At 39.2% G+C, this 18,726-nt stretch overlaps 3 protein-coding genes across 5 annotated transcripts in view; 1 reads left to right on the plus strand and 2 right to left on the minus strand.

Annotated features, from left to right (window-relative positions):
• The window catches only part of LOC129741143 (bridge-like lipid transfer protein family member 3B), a 73,160-nt gene extending 63,814 nt beyond the window's left edge, over window positions 1-9,346 (minus strand). For all 3 annotated transcript variants that reach the window (XM_055732849.1, XM_055732850.1, XM_055732848.1), the window contains exon 1: window positions 8,896-9,346. In XM_055732849.1, coding sequence (XP_055588824.1) covers window positions 8,896-8,939 — 44 coding nt within the window. In that variant the 5' untranslated portion in view covers window positions 8,940-9,346. The remainder of the gene's footprint in view (window positions 1-8,895) is intronic.
• A 1,418-nt stretch (window positions 9,347-10,764) lies between these two features.
• On the plus strand, window positions 10,765-12,183 carry LOC129747115 (ribonuclease H1-like). Its single transcript, XM_055741149.1, has 4 exons — window positions 10,765-10,965; window positions 11,048-11,273; window positions 11,335-11,639; window positions 11,701-12,183. The coding sequence occupies exons 1-4, from the start codon at window positions 10,880-10,882 to the stop codon at window positions 12,074-12,076; spliced, it is 993 nt and encodes a 330-aa protein (XP_055597124.1). The 5' UTR covers window positions 10,765-10,879; the 3' UTR covers window positions 12,077-12,183.
• LOC129747114 (ribonuclease 3-like) lies at window positions 12,141-16,848 on the minus strand. The gene is made up of 3 exons (XM_055741147.1): window positions 16,116-16,848; window positions 15,477-16,057; window positions 12,141-15,102 (listed from the first exon to the last, which is right to left on the minus strand). The coding sequence occupies exons 1-3, from the start codon at window positions 16,758-16,760 to the stop codon at window positions 12,222-12,224; spliced, it is 4,107 nt and encodes a 1,368-aa protein (XP_055597122.1). The 5' UTR covers window positions 16,761-16,848; the 3' UTR covers window positions 12,141-12,221.
• Between the last annotated feature and the right edge of the window lie 1,878 nt (window positions 16,849-18,726).

Genomic DNA, 18,726 nt, shown 5'->3' on the forward strand with positions numbered 1-18,726 from the left:
TGCCCAGTACTGCTCCACCGGGCGCAGCTCCGGACAGTTTGGCGGGTTCATGTCCTTTGAAACAAAATGGGCAGAATTGGCCTCATACCACTCAAGGACACTTTTAGAATAGTGGCACAATGCCAAATCTGGCAAAAATAGCGGAGCTTCGTCGTGCTGCTGCAAGAACGGCAGAAGGCGCTTCTCGAGGCACTCAGATTTGTAGACCTCGCCATTTACTGTGCCCTTTGTCACGAAAGGCTCATTCCTCTGTACTTGGATATTTTCTTCTTTTTAAATTTGTCGTCCACATCGAACTGGCTCTTGCCGGTGAAAAACTTGAACTCCTGAATTGGCTTAAAATCGGCTTTTATATACGTTTCGTCGTCCATCACACAGCAGCCATATTTTGTCGGCATCTTCTCGTAGAGCTTCCGTGCCAGAGTTTTAGCCGTCGATTGTTGCCGCTCATCGCGGTTTGGGAAGTTCTCTATCTTGTATGTATGTAGTCCAGCTCTTTTCTTTGCATTCTGGACGTAGCTCTGCGACATGCCGATCTTTTTAGCCAAATCACGGCTTGAGACGTTGGGATTTGCTTTAATCATCCGTTTCACCTTTCCCTCCGTCTTTTTGTTCTCCGGTCCCGGTTTTCTTCCAGTTCCTTTGCCGTGGTCCAACTTCAACCGCTCCTGGAACCGCTTCAACACTCTGTTGACGGTTGAATTTGTGAATGTTCAACATTTTTTCCAAGTACCAGTGCGATAGGTTAGGAAATTCCAAGTGTTTGGGAAGAATTAGTTCTCTCGACTCGCGTTGGTTCACCTCCAATTTATTTGATTTCGAGTTTGACAGCATGGAAACAATACGCATCAATGAGAAAGTGTGCCAAATTTGATTGATGTTTACCCAATGGTAAAAAGTTATGCTCCGTTGAATGTGTGCATCACTTAAAATTAAAATCATACAATCAATCAACTCATTTTAAAAAAAAACGCTGTGGGCCATGGGCCCACAATTGTAATTAGAAAACTGTCAGAAAAATACTCTAAATTTCTTTATAAGGAGGATGGAAGGATGGAATTGATGTACTGTGTTGGAATTAAGAAATTAAACAGCGCATTAATTAAAACTTTCAAACAAATTTAGCTAAAAAGACCCGAATGAACAACCAAAGTTTAAAAGGTTATTAATAAAATTTAAAAAAAATAAGCTAAAGGGTGTTCCACATCAAATTAGATCACTTTGTAAATGCTGTAGAAAATCACTCATTGGGTATTTTTACTTGAAAATTTCCAGAAAGATAGCTGAAAGTGTCTATTTTTTGTATTTAAAAAATAGAGTCAGCAATGGGGCAAATTTATTTATTAATCTTCAGAAAAATGCTCAATTCTTTCAAAGAGACTTTCGAAAACAAATAGTATTCTTGCTGCAAGGCAGAATCTCAATACGTCGCTCGGGAAACTACAAAGCGGATTCAGTTTTGGCCCCATCTGCAAAACTACTGGACCAATTTTCATCACACAAACCTTTTTAGAATCGACTTCATAGCTAGTTTGTTGTTATCATGCATGGAGGCATCGTTAAATTCAGCAATAAATTTTTAACAACATCTCGATTTACAGTAAACATTTATATCTACATTAAGATTGCCTAGTTTTATCCGGGTTTGCCCGGATATCAACACTAAATTTTGGAACAGTCTGACCCGGCCCCGTTGCCCGGATTTTATCGAAAAATGCCCGAGTTTTGCCTTAATTTTTTCACTTTATTTGAAAAAAAAAAAAAAAAACAAATTGTGTTGTACCTATTTTTCTAATTTATGCCTCCAAAACAATATGTTTTGAGCAAGTTTTATAAAAATAATCATGAAAGGTATTATTAAGCATTAAATATGGGAGAGTTGGGAATCATGGGCCACTTTTTTCAATGCTCCATAACTTGTTTATCATAAAAGATAAAATGAAAAAAATAAATGGTACGATTTTCTACATTTCAAATGTATCACGAGGCAATTTTTTAAAATTTTTATTAAGTCACTAGCAAGCCTGGTAAACTTCGTCCTACCATGTTCTACTTGGCGTCCATATTCCATTTTTCCTAGTTTTCTTTACATTTCCCTTCTTTCCTTTTACTCGAATCGTCCCGCTTAATTCTATTAAAATTGAACCTAAGAATTTTAACTCAACGGGTCTTTAAAATCCAATTTTTGTAACTTGTTCCATAAATAACTGTATGTTGATAATATGTGTGTTTCATTTGCTGTATTCCATTTAGTAGATTTATTCCGTTTTCTTCGAGTTCACATTAAGGTTTAAACCGAAATTAAAAGATTATAATTTATTGGAATATATTGCTTATGAATCTTTTTAAAAATAGCATTTTTAATATCGGGTCAATTTTTGGAGTATTCGCCGAATATTTTGCCTAACGCAGCGCTTTCAGTTCCCCATTAGCTTTGGATGGTGTATTTTTAGAGCTGAAGAAATGAATCATATAAGAAAAAATTTCAAACAGCTTTTTATTCACCATCCTCATTCTTCGAAGCAGTTTGAATTAAAATCCATATTTTCATCAAAATCATTTCCAAAAAGTTTAACCCGATACTTAAGTTATAGACTTTACACATTTCAACATAAAATGTTCCCAAACAGCACTTGTCATGGCATTAAATCTGACGATTTTGTATACTGCAAATTCCTTCTTTTTTTATTCAAGCAAAAAATGCAAATTAATTCCTTTGAACTTTAACCCAATGAATCAAAGAAACGATAGGTTTTAAAAAGAGGAAAACCTATGTTAAGATATATTCACCCATTATTTTAAAGATTCTAATTGAAAAATAGGGATTTTCAAAATTTCCTGAGCATTGTTGGTGGTGATTGTCATGTCCCGATAAATGCATAACACACTGTAAATGAATTATTATAAATTCTCATTTAAGATGAGATCTTCTACAGATCCGATCATTCTGATCTCAGCCGTGACTAGATATGGAGCCGATTTATACGCGTGTTTTATTCTCTGCCGAAAACTCTGATTCCATTGGTTTTATAACAAGTGTTTTATTAAATTGTGAACGATAAAGAGGACATAACAGTGATCTGAGATTTCATTTAGGATTATCACTAGGCTTTTTTTTTAATTTTTATTAAGTCATTTTCTGAGTCAGTTCTGACTGTTTTAAAAAAGGAAAATTTTTTGGATTTTAAAAAATCAAGGGGAATCGTGGCCACCAAACCCAAATTGACAAAATAACATGGAAAGCTTATGAGTTGACCCAAAAGGGTAGTTTCATAACTCATATCGTTATTTTAAACAATTTCATATGATGAAATAGAGAAGACAGTTGGGTATGATTCAAAAGTTTCGAAAATAGAAAAATTGACATAATATTTTACATAACTTTTCATTTGACGTAAGAAAACATTACAGATGTTGCGTTTGAATGACTTTTTGATTATTCATGACAAATTCCTTTTCCACGTGAAAGAGCAAGACAAAACTGAGATAATAAGCATATGAGCACATTTTTGTTATGAAGTACAGGTTTCCCACCGATGCAATTTTTTGGTGCTTGTTTATTTAGGTAAGTAAATTAAATTTAGCTAGTTACACAAAAGAAGCATATGATGCATGCATAAGTCAACAACATATAGAAAAATATGCTTACTCAAAGTGACGACGATGACAGTTGGATTGAGAATTTTATCTCAAGACACAGCTGAGATATTTAGAGTGGTTCAAGTTTCCCCATGGCCCACGTTACCCCACTTTCTCCTACTATTTAAAATTTGTCGATGAATTTTGATAAACAAATTTTTGTTTAAATTTTGTTTCTAGTTTTTTTTTTGAGTATTTTTTGGGTTTTAACAAAATTTGCCCGGATATTTCCCGAATTTTGGGTCGTCAATTTTGAAATCAAGGCCCGGATTTAGCCAGGTTTTTATATAAATTTGCTCGTATTTGTTCTGTCCGGATACGTAATTTATTTTCATCAGTAAACAACCAGTAAAGTAAAAAATACAGCGCAGATAAAGAGAATCAAATGATCAACTGAAGAAAAGCCAAATATGGGACAGCTTTACGGGTACAGTAAGGTTTTTTTTTACACTGATATACGTACCGCGTAAAAACAACCGTGTTAATTCCCGAAAACCGTGTAAAAAAAAACCGTGTTAATTCCCGAAAACCGTGTAAAAAAAGACCATTCGAATTCTGCAGCTTTGAAGTTCTGACACTTAAGACCTGAGACCTGAGACTTGAGACATAAGACCTGGACTTGAAAATGTAGACTAGAGACATGAGACCTGAGACTTTAGACATGACACCTGAGACCTAAGTCCAGGGACCTGAGATCTGAGACATGAAACCTGAGACTTGAAGAATGAGACCATAGACATGGGACATTAGACCTGAGACCTGAGACTAGAAACCTAAGACATAAAACACGAGACCTGATACCTGAGACATGGGACATGAGACCTGAGACATGAGACTTGAGACTTAAGACATGACACCTGAGACCTGAGACCTGAGACATGAGACAAGAGGCATGAGACATGAGATATGAGACCTGAGACCTGAGACATGAGACATGAGACATAAGACATGAGACCTGAGGTATGAGACAAGAGCCATGAAAGATTAGACCTGAGACATGAGACTTTAGACCTGAGACAAGCTACTAGTGTTATTACCGCGAAAAATTATATAAGCTTCGATTACAACTTGCGACCCCTCTAGTGAAAGGGTTTGACTTGTAGGTGACGAAAAACAGTGTCGCGAAATCGCTAGTCCAAGCTACTAGTGTTAGTATCGCGAAAAATTAGTTTAGCTCCAATTTCAACTTTCGACCAGTCAAGTGAAAGGGTTTCACTTGTAGATGACGAAAAATAGTGTCGCGACTTCGCTAGTACAAGCTACTAGGATTAGTATCGCGAGAAATTAGTTAAGCTCCGATTTAGACTTGCGACCCCTCTAGTGAAAGGGTTTGACTTGTAGATGATGAAAAATAGAGTTGCGATTTCGCTAGTACAAGCTACTAGTGTTAGTACCGCGAGAAATTAGTTAAGCTCCGATTTCAACTTTCGACCCGTCAAGTGAAAGGGATTGACTTCTTGGTGATGTTGGTTACAGGGGGTAATCTTGAGAATCCGGGGAATTGAATAGTATTTAAAGTGTATTTTTTATATTTGGTATCACGTTTTGTTTTAATAACTGGCAAAATAAATCAAAAAGCGCAAGCAGAAGCTGCAGCACCCAGCTGAAAATTGAGTAAAATCATCATTCTAGAGAGCTCTGAGAGCTGTGAGCCCGTGCGTTTTTTGATTGTTTGAAAACTTGAACAAGATGCTACAAATTATCGAAAATTTTTATCAAACATCGCATTCTTTGAAAAATTTGCGGTTAATGAAAATATAACTTCAAAATTTTTATCCATCCAATCATGAATTTTTATGATTTCAGCTAGTAGAATTTGGTACAGTGTTTTTCACCCCTAAATGTTTCTTGAACCCTCATGCTTTTTTCCATAAAAACATTTATGGTTCAAAACATATAAAATTTAATTCGAACAAAGCCAAAAACTACTGCAATTGGTGCTTCATGCATTACGACATTACAAATACATCACAACTGGTGGAACCAATATTTTTTCTGACTACCTCAATTTTATGTGCAATCAACTTTAAAACTTTTTTGTACAAACGGTATGATTATCTGCGGAAATAATGTGTTTAAAGGCCATTGAAGTTGAAAACTGTTGCATGATGCACCAGATGCACCAGACGGTATCCCTGTTTAAAAGACATACGTTGTCTATGCCGATTTAGGCTTTGTAGACTGAATTAATTACGTTGAAAATTTAAGATTAACATTTAACTCCAATACCGAGATGGGAATCGAACCCATGCCATCAGTGGACCAGCGATTACCGTCTTACCACGCTAACCACTCGACCAGCGAGACGTATCTCACAACTAACCTTGAGTTCTGTTTGCTTCAAACACTTTAACTTGATTGGTCGCAGATTGAAATCGGAAATGAAACTTCTTTCTACCGGTAATAACACTAGTAGCTTGTACTAGCGAACTCGCGACACTATTTTTCATCACCTAAAAGTCAAACCCTTTCATTTGACCGGTCGAAAGTTGAAATCGGAGCTAGACTAATTTCTCGTGGTACTAACACTAGTAGCTTGTACTAGCGAAGTCGCGACACTATTTTTCGTCATCTACAAGTCAAACCCTTTCATTTGACCTGTCGAAAGTTGAAATCGGAGCTAAACTAATTTCTCGTGGTACTAACACTAGTAGCTTGTACTAGCGAAGTCACGACACTATTTTTCGTCAACTACAAGTCAAACCCTTTCATTTGACCGGTCGAAAGCTGAAATCGGAGCTAAACTAATTTCTCGTGGTACTAACACTAGTAGCTTGTACTAGCGAAGTCGCGACACTATTTTTCGTCATCTACAAGTCAAACCCTTTTACTAGAGGGGTCGCAGGTTGAAATCAGAGCTTAACTAATTTCTCGCGGTACTAATCCTAGTAGCTTGTACTAGCGAAGTCGTGACATTGTTTTTCGTCATCTGCAAGTCAAACCCTTTCATTAGAGGGGTCGCAAGTATAAATCGGAGTTTAACTAGTTTTCGCGGTACTAACACTAGTAGCTTGTACTAGCGAAGTCGCGACACTATTTTTCGTCATCTACAAGTCAAAACCTTTCATTAGAGGGGTCGCATGTAGAAATCGGAGCTAAACTTGTTTCTCGCGGTACTAATTCTAGTAGCTTGTCTCCGGTCTCAGGTCCAAAGTCTCATGTCTCAGGTCTCAGGTCTCATGTTTCATGGCTCTTGTCTCTTGCCTCAGGTCTCATGTGTCATGTCTCATGTCTCAAGTCTCATGTCTCATGTCTCATGTCTCAGGTCTAAAGTCTCATGTTTCATGGCTCTTGTCTCATGCCTCAGGTCTCAGGTCTCAGGTCTCATGTCTCAAGTCTCATGTCTCAAGTCTAATATCCCTTGTCGCAGCTTCCAGGTCTCAGGTCTCATGTCTAATTTCTAATGTTTCATGTCTCAGGTCTCATGTCTCATGTCTCAGGTCTCAGGTCTCAGGTCTCAGGTCTCAAGTCTCAGGTCTCAGGTCTCAGGTCCCAGGCCTTAGGTCTCATGTATCATGTTCTTAGTCTAAGAGATAAGATTTTCCCAACTTCAAAAAGATTCTAAGTGTTTTCCTTTGAAAAGGACTTAGAATATTTTCTCTCAAAAACCGTGTTAATTCGCGAAAACCGTGTAAAAAAAAACCGTGTTAATTCCCGAAAACCGTGTAAAAAAAGCCGTGTAAAAAAAAACCGCGTAAAAAAAACCGTGTAAAAAAAACCTAGGTGTACATTTAATACGCATGCGGAATATACTCGCAAGGCTTTCACATCATTATTTACTCCTCTGCATCAACAACTTCAAAAGCAAAAAAGCATTGGACGAAATTCTACAACAATTATATTAATATCTGTGAAGAAAGAAATAGAAGAAAGTTTCAACCGAGAAATCCACGAAAGTTTATAAAAATCTTCAAATCCGTTTTTCTCGGTTCGTTGTTTTTGCATATGGGACAGACTTGCCGGCAGCGGCAGTGTACTTGGGTACCATAAATGTTTCTATGAATGTTTAGCACCCTTTTTCCCGGCTTCACCATTTTTAACATAACTCGAACACTATTCGCAAGCAAATGGAACCAAATAATATGGTACAGAAGCGTGAATACGAGAAATATCTAATGAGGCTCTCATACAATTTTATTGCATAACTCGAGTACTATTGGAGAAAATGGAACCAAATTTGGCATGGAAGGGTATTTGAGTGCGAAAAAGGTTTCTTTTGATATTTGGTTCCACTCTCTTCTTCCAGTGAGGAGATAGGAAAGCAGAAAGGCTCCTTTAGAATTTTTTGTATAACTTGAGAACTAGTTAAGCAAATGGAACCAAATTCAGAATAGAAGATAATGTGATACGAGAAATGTCTATGTAATTATTTGAAATCCCTTCATTCTTCCATTGGAGATATAGGAAGAGAGGAGGGAGGCTCCCATTCAAGTTTTTTTTGCCAACAGGAGAACTTATTTAAGCAATGGAAATTCAATTGATCCATAAAATAGCTTAACTCTATTTTTTTCGATTAGTTGGGGTAGGACAGGGTACCAAACGAGCGGATAACTGATATACAATAGATTGTGTGTTCAAGCCAGCCAGAGTATCGTGGCAATTTTGGAATCATGAGTAGGTACTTTCTCAGGAATCTCAATATGTTTATAACAGTTGGAAGGGAATAAGATGAATCAAACCTGTCCCAAGCCAGTGTTAAAGGACATTATAAGCCACTGGTGGGTTCACATACATACTAACAGCATTACTTATATATGTATATCGTCAATTTTTTTAAAATTACTGACATAAAAAATTATACGATTACATTATTAAAAATATGACTCACGATCACTCTAGCAAATTCATTTAATTACTTCCTATGAACATTATCTGAGCCTTGGGTACTTGGGATATCTGTAAACTAATCGCGACACGATTCGCTTCAATGAGCATGAATGGTGAGTGGGTGCAAAGACTGAGGAATCGATGGAGTGCAAAATCCAAGTTTCAAGCATGTATATGTCGCTTGAATCATGAGCCTAGACTTTTCTTTTAAATGTTACTCTTACACATGATAACAGGAGACATCTTATCAGTAATTTTGACCGCTTGTTGCTACTAAATTAACCTGCCAGATGTTAAGAACACTCAACTAGCCACCTCTCCTTCCTGTTTCATGTGTGTCTACTCTTTCGAGGAGGAAAAAATAATATGACATTCCATTAAAGGGAGCAGCCCCCATCGTGAATCGTGAGGACTTTTTCTGTCACTTACCGTGAGAGATGCTTCAGCAATTGATTTTTGATGATCGACACCATTGTTTCCAATGGACATTCCTCTTCAGCGCCGTAAAAACCTTTGTTTAATCCGCGTTTCCCAGCGAACTGATAGCACTAAACTATAGCTTAACGCATTTAACAAGACGGATCCCTTCCCTGAACATTCGCCGGAGCAAAAAACACCTTCACCTTCAACCCGTGCACAAGAAAAAATAAAGCTCCGCACCGTTCCCTTCCGTAATTTTTTTCTTCTCTTTACACAACTTATCACGGACAATTACATCGATTGCCGGAAGCACGCCATCCGAACGTCTGGCGAATTACACTAATATTGCAGCTGATTTTGAACAGTAAATTTCTTTTATTTTACGGGGCACGACATCACGAAATAATCGAATAAAATCACTCCGCTAAAGATTTCCGATCGAATACGCGTAGCATACGTCCGCACTGATTAAAAAGCAAATCTGCTATGAACGCGCTCCGCGATTGAAAAAGAAAATTTTTGACGTTTCTCTCATCGTATTAATACACGCTGCCGTTTATTTAGTCTGTAATGGCTTTAAAATAACAACAATACGTTTACCCATTTTAGATCAATAATAAAGAAAATTTCTTTAATGATAATTCTTTAATAAATTTATTTAATAATAACAAATAATTGGATCATAACAAGATGTTATAATTACTCAAAAAGACATTTTTTTCCATGTCTCAAAAAACCCAGGCAGTTGCCCATTATTTTATATTATGTTTCTTTACCCAATCGATGGGTTTTAAATAGTCATTTTGATTGCAGAGCTCGCTGAATACTTTTGAATTCCTTTTTCAACGTGTTTAAAAACTATTCAAATTTGAGTTTTCTTCAGTCATCGTTTAACTTTGTTCAAAATATCTAATATATGAATATACACTTTATAAAGTGTATACATCAGCTGCACGGAAAATAAAAAAAAGGTAAAATTTACCTTTTTGCGAGGTGAATTTTTTCCACCCCTCTTTCGAGGTAAATTTTACCTTTTTTTCATTCACCTAGCAAAAAGGTAGATTTTACCATTTTCTCATTCACCTAGCTAAATAGTAAATAATACCGTTTTCCCATTCACTGATTTAAAAGGTAAATGCTAGTTTGTTTGATTGGTTTCTTCAATTAAATTAATTTAAAAAAAAACACAATTCATGAAAAATGGTATTTATTTGAAATAAATAAGGACTGTTACCTAATATTTATTTTTGAAATATATCACCGTGTTCTTCAAAAATTGTTGAGGCAAGTCCTTTGTTCGCCAAGCTTGTCAGGTCCGGCTTTTCCGGAATAATATCTGAAGGCTGACGGGAATACAACACGAAGCTCTTTGGGCCGATCTGAAACAAAAGCAAAGTATTATGAAGAGAACCAGCACAACTAAATGAAATCTTAGAAAACACTTACCATTTTGTTCCGATTTTCACATATTGTGAACGAAGCAAAACTTGTTCCTAAACGGCAAAACAGCTTAACCTCAATAAACGGATTCGTCAAATAGTTACTTTTTTTCGAGATGATTTGTACCGATTTGTTTAGCTCAATCCAGGTCAACTTCACCTCGCTACGAGGTAAGTTTTACCTTATTTGGATTTACCTTTCTTTCTAGGTGGATTATACTTTTTGATTCAGCTCAATTCAGGTGAACTTCACCTCGCTACGAGGTAAAATTTACCTTTTTTGGATTCACATTTTTTCTCGGTGAATTGTACCTTTTTTCATTCTTCGTTTCAGGTATATTTTACCTCGCTGTGAGGTGAGTTTCACCTCGAAAAGGTAGAAGTTACCTTTTTGGCTTTTGCGAGCGTTCACCTTTGCTGTCTCGGTAAATTTTACCTTTTTATTATTTTCCGTGTGGGTGCAGAATCGAATAAAAGTTCGATCAGAAAGAATTTCATTTTTGTGCTTTCTAATTTCGTCGGTTGGTTTCCATTTCGTGGTCGGTTGATCGCTCATGATCTCAGCTTTCCGTCAGCTATTCCGAAATATGCCTTTCTATGCCGTTGCCAAAGGTAGAACGGTTGGTGTTTTCCTAACATGGTAAGCAAAACAAAACTTGATCCCAAACAAAATTTTACCCTCTAAAAAAACTTCCAAATATTGATTATTTGTTATTTCGTAGGCCCGAATGCCAACGACAGGTAAATGGATTTCATGGTGCAAAGTTTAAGAAATTTGCTACCAGACAGCAGGCCGAGGGTTTTATACGAACTCATAATGGGGATTCGGAAGACGGAAGTAGCAGCAGCAGTTTAACTTCCGCATCCTCTGACAGTGCCAGCAACTCATCGGTTGATTCACAGGACTCACATCCCTCGATTCCGCCCGTAGATTCCGTTAGGGTGTTGGTGAGAAATGCCTGACTCGAACGGTTATTTAAATTATTTAATCATTTCAAACTTTTTCCAGATTGACAATTACGACGAAATAAATGCAGCATGCTCCAGAATTGAAAGTTTAAAGCGGGAACTAGACGAGCTACGAGGATCTTCGGTAGCGGCTGGTACAAGCAATAGCGGCCCTAGACCGGCGAAAAGATTAAAGGGGGAAAGTCTTCCAAAACCAGTCACCAAAATGCAGAAATACGGTAGGTACAGCTTCCTGGAGGACGATGAAGGATACGTTCATGTCTATACAGACGGTTCATGTGAGGGAAACGGAACGGCAGCAGCTTGTGCCGGTTTGGGAGTTTACTTCGGCGAAGGACATGCTCTGTAAGTGACCACTAAATTAAAAGCTTTCACAAAAAACAGTTTTTCTCTTCTGACTTTTCAGAAACGTTTCAAAACCGGTTAGCGGGAGACCAACCAATAATTGTGGTGAAATTCAAGCCGCGTCGCTTGCAGTTCGTTTGGCCAAAGAAAACGGTGTTAAAAGACTGATGATCAATACCGATTCCAAATTTCTGATCGATTCCATCACCAAATGGGTCAAAGGCTGGAAGAGGAACAACTGGAAACTGGCCACGGGAAAGCCGGTGAAAAATGAGATTGACTTCAAGGAACTAGACCGGGAGCTGGCAGACAATAAGATAGAGGTTAAGTGGAACCACGTCGACGCACATTGTGGCATTCTAGGAAACGAGAGGGCCGATGCTTTGGCACGGGAAGGCTCCGCGATGTATCGTGAACAGAAAAACTCTCGTCGATAGTAAGTTTTTAAATTCAAATTAACAGTGGTATGTGATTTGTTAATGTGTTGACAAAACATTCTTTACTAAGCCTTAGTTTTAATATACTTTTCTGATAACTCACTAAACAAATTTACTTTCAAGAACTTTTCACAATTCCTTAAGATTACTCTGTCTTGCCAGATTCCAGGTCCGAAGAGAAATCATCGGCACCTTCAATTTTGATGGCATTTGAAACATTGATTGAAGCTAAGGTACTTTCTTCATCACTCACATCAGACATAAGGTTATCAGCTTCAGTTTTGATTTCTACTGGTTTATCGTTGAAATCTTCTTCGGATTCTGAGATGGTTTCCAGCTGCAATTTATTGTCGCCGCCAGTTTCGACATCGTCATCATCACCATCTTCATCCGACAGAGAGTCATACTGAGCCACCAAACTGGTAACGGGTTTTGACTTTTCAGTATTTTCCTTCTTGACAAGTTTTTTTGTCCGCGATGATTTCACTGACTCAACTTCGTCATCGGAATCATTTTTCACTTGCTGGTATTGTTTCGGGAGTTTAGGCGATTCAGGAACGCACCTTCGCCGACGACGATTTGAGGAATCATTGTTAGAGGAAGATTCAGAATCGCTGGAATGGCCATAACGTGACTGATCGTCTCCAGGATCTGCAGAAGATCGACGCACTTTTTGTCTCTTCAAACTTTGGGCTATGACTCGCTTCTGATGATCTAACTGAGGGAACAGATCTTTGGAATTTTCTAGCGCCTTTTTAGCTGCGTTCATTTCGGCCTGCTGAATGCTATGTCCACTAGAACAAGCCAATCGCTTCCCGCGGAAATAGACGGCCACCGTATAAACTCGAGTATTGGTCGGTCCATTGCATTCAATCACTTTGTAGATCGGAATGTCCGGTTCACCACCATCCATTGTACGAAGTGTCAGACAGCACTGTTGAAGTTTCGATTTCGGATCGTTCCAGTCTTGATTCATGATAAAGTCCTGCAACCTTGGGAATAGGCATACATGACAGAACATTTCGCAATGCTCGAGACCTTTGTCGACGTAAAGCGCTCCAAGGAAAGCTTCCAGCAGATCAGCACGGTCCTTGGTTTTCAAATCTGCTTTCGGATTTGAATATACAGCATAACCTGTCATACCCAAATCATCACAAACCACCGCTTGAGTTCGATTGTTGACTAGGGAACTTCTCAGCAGAGACAAATGACCTTCATGATGTTCTGGAAAATGCCGATAGAGATATTCGGAACATATCAGCTGGAGAACTGTATCACCAAGAAATTCCAACCTTTGGTTAGATCCCAAGGTAAGGTTGGTGAATCCAATCGATCTATCGGTAAATGCTCTCGCTAGCAGCCGTATGTGATTGAATGTAACTCCGATCGATTCCTCAAATTTGGTTAAAGTCTTCAGCATTTCGTACGAGTCAATGTGGTGCCTATCGCCGGTTGGTTCCTGTTCCTGCAGTGGGTGTGGTGGATAGTTTACCCAGATATTACGCAAATTTAAATCCTCATGGAACAGAGCATAGGCAAAGACTCGATCAGCAGTTTCAATGGCACCGTCTAGTAGTAAAGCTCCCATCAAAGCTTCGAAACAATTGGCCAATGCGTGTCGCAACTCCAGCTCGTGGCACAAATCAGATCCGTGAGCATACAACATGAACTCTTCTAAATGCAAAGTCTTTGCCAGCACCGCCAAATGTTGATTCTGAACAATCGCTGCACGATATGTTGCGAGACCACCTTCTTCCAAGTCCGGAAACATGTGAAACAAATGAATCGACGTGATGAACTCAACAACTGCATCCCCCAGAAATTCCAAACGTTCGTTGTGAGTTATTTTACTGTCAGTTTCATGTTCCTTGCCAAAACGAGACATAATACTGATCAAAGTATTAATACCCCGCTTGCGAGTGTTCATGAAATGTATCTTTCTATCTCCGTACTCCGGCTGCCGAATGCCACAATTGGTCAAACTGTTTCGAGCATGATCCGGATTGGTTCCAAAATTTTCCTTATACGAAGGATGAGTCAATGCCAGCTGCAGTGTGTAACGGTTGGTAAACTTGTACTCGATAAAACTTTCCAAAACATCCAATGACCGGTGGAATCGCAAATGCCCGGTCAACACCGGAATAACCATAGCGTGCTGAACCATATCGCACATGATTCCGGTTCGATGGAAACCTTTCGCACTGACAGCCACCGTTACGTTTCGCTTCATTCTTCCTTGGGTGCGCATTTCCAACAATCGATTCTCCTTCACCTCCAATTTTCGCTTATCGTCAAACGAAGGCTTCGACATGTTGGCAATCAAGTGTCGAAACTTGACGTACTCTCGCCAAGCCTTCTGATATTCCGGATTTCCTGCATAGCTCAACTGAGGTGGTCTTATCCCAAAATGTACTATAACTGGATGAACCAGCCCGTCATCGTCCTTCAAGTTAGCCGTTGGAACATCGCCCACATTCCTATCCAACTGATCAACCCGCACCGAGCAAGGTTTCATACCGGGATTTGTCACGACCATTCCCTTCACGTAATCCACGTAGTCCTGCCACTCGATCTGACTCATATCAGGCATTTCCGCCAAAATATCCGGTGCCACCAGTGGACCAGAATTATCCAACAAATATCGCAACACCTCACACATCGCCAGTACCTCTTTTCCATTGTCCGGCAAATCCCTCACAAACCGAGGCAAAAAATGGTAGCACGGACAGCTGTCCTCGATGCTGGCACCCGATGGATACACGCTAAAATCCACCAGTTCCAGCAGTTCTCGGAACAAAAACCGCTCGAACAAATCCAGCTCCCTGATAGTGAAATTCTCCGGCAGCTGCTCCTCGATGTACAGAATGGTGTACTCGATGTTAAACCGGATCACCTTACAGGTGGGCAGCTCCCCAATGGGCTGATGCGACAGCAGCGAGAAACCCTCGAACAAAAACTCGTGCTGATCGTGCTTGATGATTGTTGGAGTTTTCGTAAGGAAATTTGTCGGCGGTGAAATCGTTATGCTGAAACGAATAGATTAAGTCAACTTTATGAAGAACTGTGTGTGGAGGTACATAGCACGTTTTATAAAAACATAAACATCAATTATTGTTAAACAGGCCTTAGTACAGTTCAGAATTGCGATTAGAAATACTAAAGGGCAATTCGGATTTACAATGTATAAATAAAAACAGAAAAAACTCAGAATTTCGATTCTGGTGGCTTTTTAGCAACCTGTCATTTTTTTCTAATCTTCTATTCGACTAGGATTTCGAGCCACTTCTTTTCAATTCTCCTAGATTTTCCTCGCGATGAAAACTTTTGGGTACAGAAGGGCTGTGTGATTATCAACAATATTTCCTCGTTTCTAAGGTCCCAATTCTAAAGTGCAACTCACCGGTAATGGTACAGTTTATCGGCATTGTTGCTACTGGGTAAGCACCGGGTGAAACCTGTTTCCCCAGGGTATTTACCATGCCGGATTCCGGTGCGTCTGGACCGTGCCGAACATCGACAGAGCGGCCCATCGTTCATCTCCCCGGGGTCGTTGAACCACAGATCCACATGCAGCCGGTAGGGATGCTTAATTTTGGCCGTCAACTCCTCCATGCTGCACTCCTCTTCGAAGTTCGGTTCATCGTCTGAGGAATCGGACGAAGAACACTTGTCGTTCTTGTGCCGACAGACGCGAACTTTGTGCTTTCTGGGCGGTGGCTGATAGGGTGGTTGGGTGGCGCGAACCTTTTCCGCCCGATTGATTAATTCACTCTCGAAGAGGGTGCATAAAGCCTCGGAACGTGGAGTGGCCTCTACAACTTTATCCGATACACGCCGATAGTACAGATCAGCCGGTGATGATCTGACCCAGCTTATTTTTTCCTCCGAGTTCATAAGCTCAGCCAATTTCCTGCTGATGTCTTCCGGGGTTTCGCAGTAATTCTTTCTCCAGTTGGACAGAATTGCCTCACGCTCGGAATCCTAAAAGGGCAATCAAATGAATTTTTTTCTTTATAAAACTAAGACCAAAAATCCTTACCGGTTTGAATCGCGAACTTCTGGGCAATCGCTCCTTTTGAGATTCGGTTCCGGTGTTCGTGGAATCCGGTTTTCGAGATTCCGATCGAACCGAAGACGATCGCACAGAACGATCACGATCTGGTTCCCGGGTGCGTTCTTTTTCGCGACTGCGAGGCCTTGGAACCGAATATCCCCGGCCACCATGACTTGGAACACGTTCCCCAGGCGGTGGCGAAGAACGACTGCGATATGTTGGGTCTCTACGATTACTCTCGGTGTATCGAGCTTCCGAGCCATACCTCATGTCCCGACGATCGTTCGGAACCGGGTTTCTGCTGGGATAATCGTAGTACCGCGAGGGCGCGGAAGAATAACTGGAATGTGTATAGTACGGGTCACCTCCGTAAGGTACAGGTGGATAGCGGGGATAACCATAGCCATCGTAGGGGACAGGTGACATAGGATATAGATTAATCGTGGGAGCAGGATGCGGTGGCCTAGTTCCCTGCCAATCGGGAGCAGGATAGTATTCACCTACTCCGGGTGGTTCCGTTCCCGGCGGAAGTGGATCAGAGTACGGCGCTCGCTGACTGTTGGCTGGAAACATTGGTCGGGGACGATAATTCGGATTGCTGTAACCGGTATTGGGTCTTGGATAGCTCATTTTTATTCACTTGGAACCGGAAAACTACGTATATAAAAAAGCATCGAAGAACGGAACGGAACAACACAATCCAAAATATTTTGAAAGTTTTACACGCTGAGGATAAAAAAAACAGTTGCTTTGTCTTTTTAAACCTATAGAAAAAGCAAAATCCTTATAGGATGTGTCACAGAGTTGAAGTTTATTTTCAATGTAGGGGAGATGAGGGCATAACGAGCAGCCGAGGCATAATGAGAAGTCCATTTTTCTACATAAGTACGTATTTTCTTAAACAAATTTTCATGAGGACTTGTTTCGTACTACCTATAGTATTAATTTTTCACCAAAAAAGAAATATCCTTTTCATATTTACAGAAATATTAAATAATAACCAGCAAGGTTCTCAAGTGACGAAAATATTATAATTTTTGAGCACCACCAAATAAGCTTTTATGACCTTTAAATCATCTTGATCTGAAATGTACGCACTGCAACATGATCTACACATTGTTTTTCAATTTTCAGCATCATAAAATTTTTGATTTTTCACTTTAATCAATTGTAAAACGCGTTTTTACTTTAATTTGTTCACTAGAGGCGAACAGAGCACTTTCAATGAAGGCATATTGAGCATTTTCTGCCGGGGAATCTAGCAGCGAATTCGACTCGATGAAGTCAATTGAGTAATAGAGCTACAGCTTAACTTGTATCGTCTGACGATTTGGCCTATTGGTAAGATGTCGGAGAGGTAATCAGTAGACTCGAGTTCGATTCCTGTTCGAGGGGATTTTTTTTGCACATACCATTCATGATTGATTTTTTTTATTGTTACATTATACGGCTAATAGCATCCAAGCATCATCCGTCAAACAAAACACCAGAAACATAATGTATGAACATGTGTTAATTCTTTGAATTCTACAAACAGACCTAGATTATTTTGTTTTTGCTTTGTTTGATGAATCTACGCCTCACCGTTTAGTGCAATCATGATCATAAATGATAAAAGAAGAAAAAAAAACACCTCCACCAGGAATCGAACTCGAGCCTACTGATTATCTCTCCGACATCTAACCAATAGGCCAAATCGTCAGACGATACAAGTTGAGCTGTAGCTCTATTGCTCAATTGACTTCATCGAGTCGAATTCGCTGCTAGATTCCCTGCAGAAAATGCTCATTATGCCTTCATTAAGAGCATCCGCAGCAATCGCGAGCAAAGTGAAAATGCTCACGAGTTTAATCACTTTTATACCGCACCGGGGGTTAGTATATGGGTGAGCAAAATAGGGCCGTTGCCGTCGGGACCGACAAAGTCACCAAATTTGCTCACAAGAAAGGGGCGAGAGCAAACATGCACTGAAAAATTATAGACTACTAAATGCTTATTGATGATATTCTTTATTTTACAAAATGTTGAATAAAATGCATGATAAATTCAATTTAAAATAACAAAATAGTAATGATCGCATGGTAACTTAACTGGAAATGTGCTTTGGGATTTTTGATGACTGTCTGGGTGGCACCATATGCGAATTATTTTTTAAAAGATCTCTTAACAGTTAAGAACAGTTAAGATTTCCTAAACAGTTTATAAAATACTATAACCATTTGTGAACGTATATCGATATAAGGTTTTTTGGAACTTCTTTATTCATCACTTTTTTTAGAAGAGGAAAAGGTATATTTCGAAAATGGGGCCCAAGTCACGGCCAGCACATCCCTCACTGAAACATAGGGTGGTTTTTTCTAGGGCCCGAAGGGAGTATCGATATAAGGTTGAATTTCATGATTATTCCACGTACGATATTGTACAATTTCTTAAAAATAAACAGAACGAGTTCGTAAGAATCTAATTTAAAAATTTATCAGGCAACTGTTTAAAATTTTTTTTAAACTATGAAAAAAATTCAATGCATAGCATTCAATGTATCTTTTAACCATAACACAGTGCAATATTTGAATACAATTGAAAAAAATAATTTATT

Source organism: Uranotaenia lowii, chromosome 2 (genome assembly GCF_029784155.1).
Source record: "Uranotaenia lowii strain MFRU-FL chromosome 2, ASM2978415v1, whole genome shotgun sequence".
Lineage (NCBI taxonomy): Eukaryota > Metazoa > Arthropoda > Insecta > Diptera > Culicidae > Uranotaenia > Uranotaenia lowii.

Excerpts from the sequence above, each read along its gene's own strand:
- LOC129747115 (XM_055741149.1), top strand. The coding sequence starts at position 10,880 with ATGATCTCAGCTTTCCGTCAGCTATTCCGAAATATGCCTTTCTATGCC. Across the intron at positions 10,966-11,047 it reads GTTGGTGTTTTCCTAACATG|GCCCGAATGCCAACGACAGG; the intron begins GTAAGCAAAACA and ends GTTATTTCGTAG. Across the intron at positions 11,274-11,334 it reads TAGATTCCGTTAGGGTGTTG|ATTGACAATTACGACGAAAT; the intron begins GTGAGAAATGCC and ends AACTTTTTCCAG.
- LOC129747114 (XM_055741147.1), bottom strand. The coding sequence starts at position 16,760 with ATGAGCTATCCAAGACCCAATACCGGTTACAGCAATCCGAATTATCGT. Across the intron at positions 16,058-16,115 it reads GAAGTTCGCGATTCAAACCG|GATTCCGAGCGTGAGGCAAT; the intron begins GTAAGGATTTTT and ends TTGCCCTTTTAG. Across the intron at positions 15,103-15,476 it reads GATAAACTGTACCATTACCG|CATAACGATTTCACCGCCGA; the intron begins GTGAGTTGCACT and ends TATTCGTTTCAG.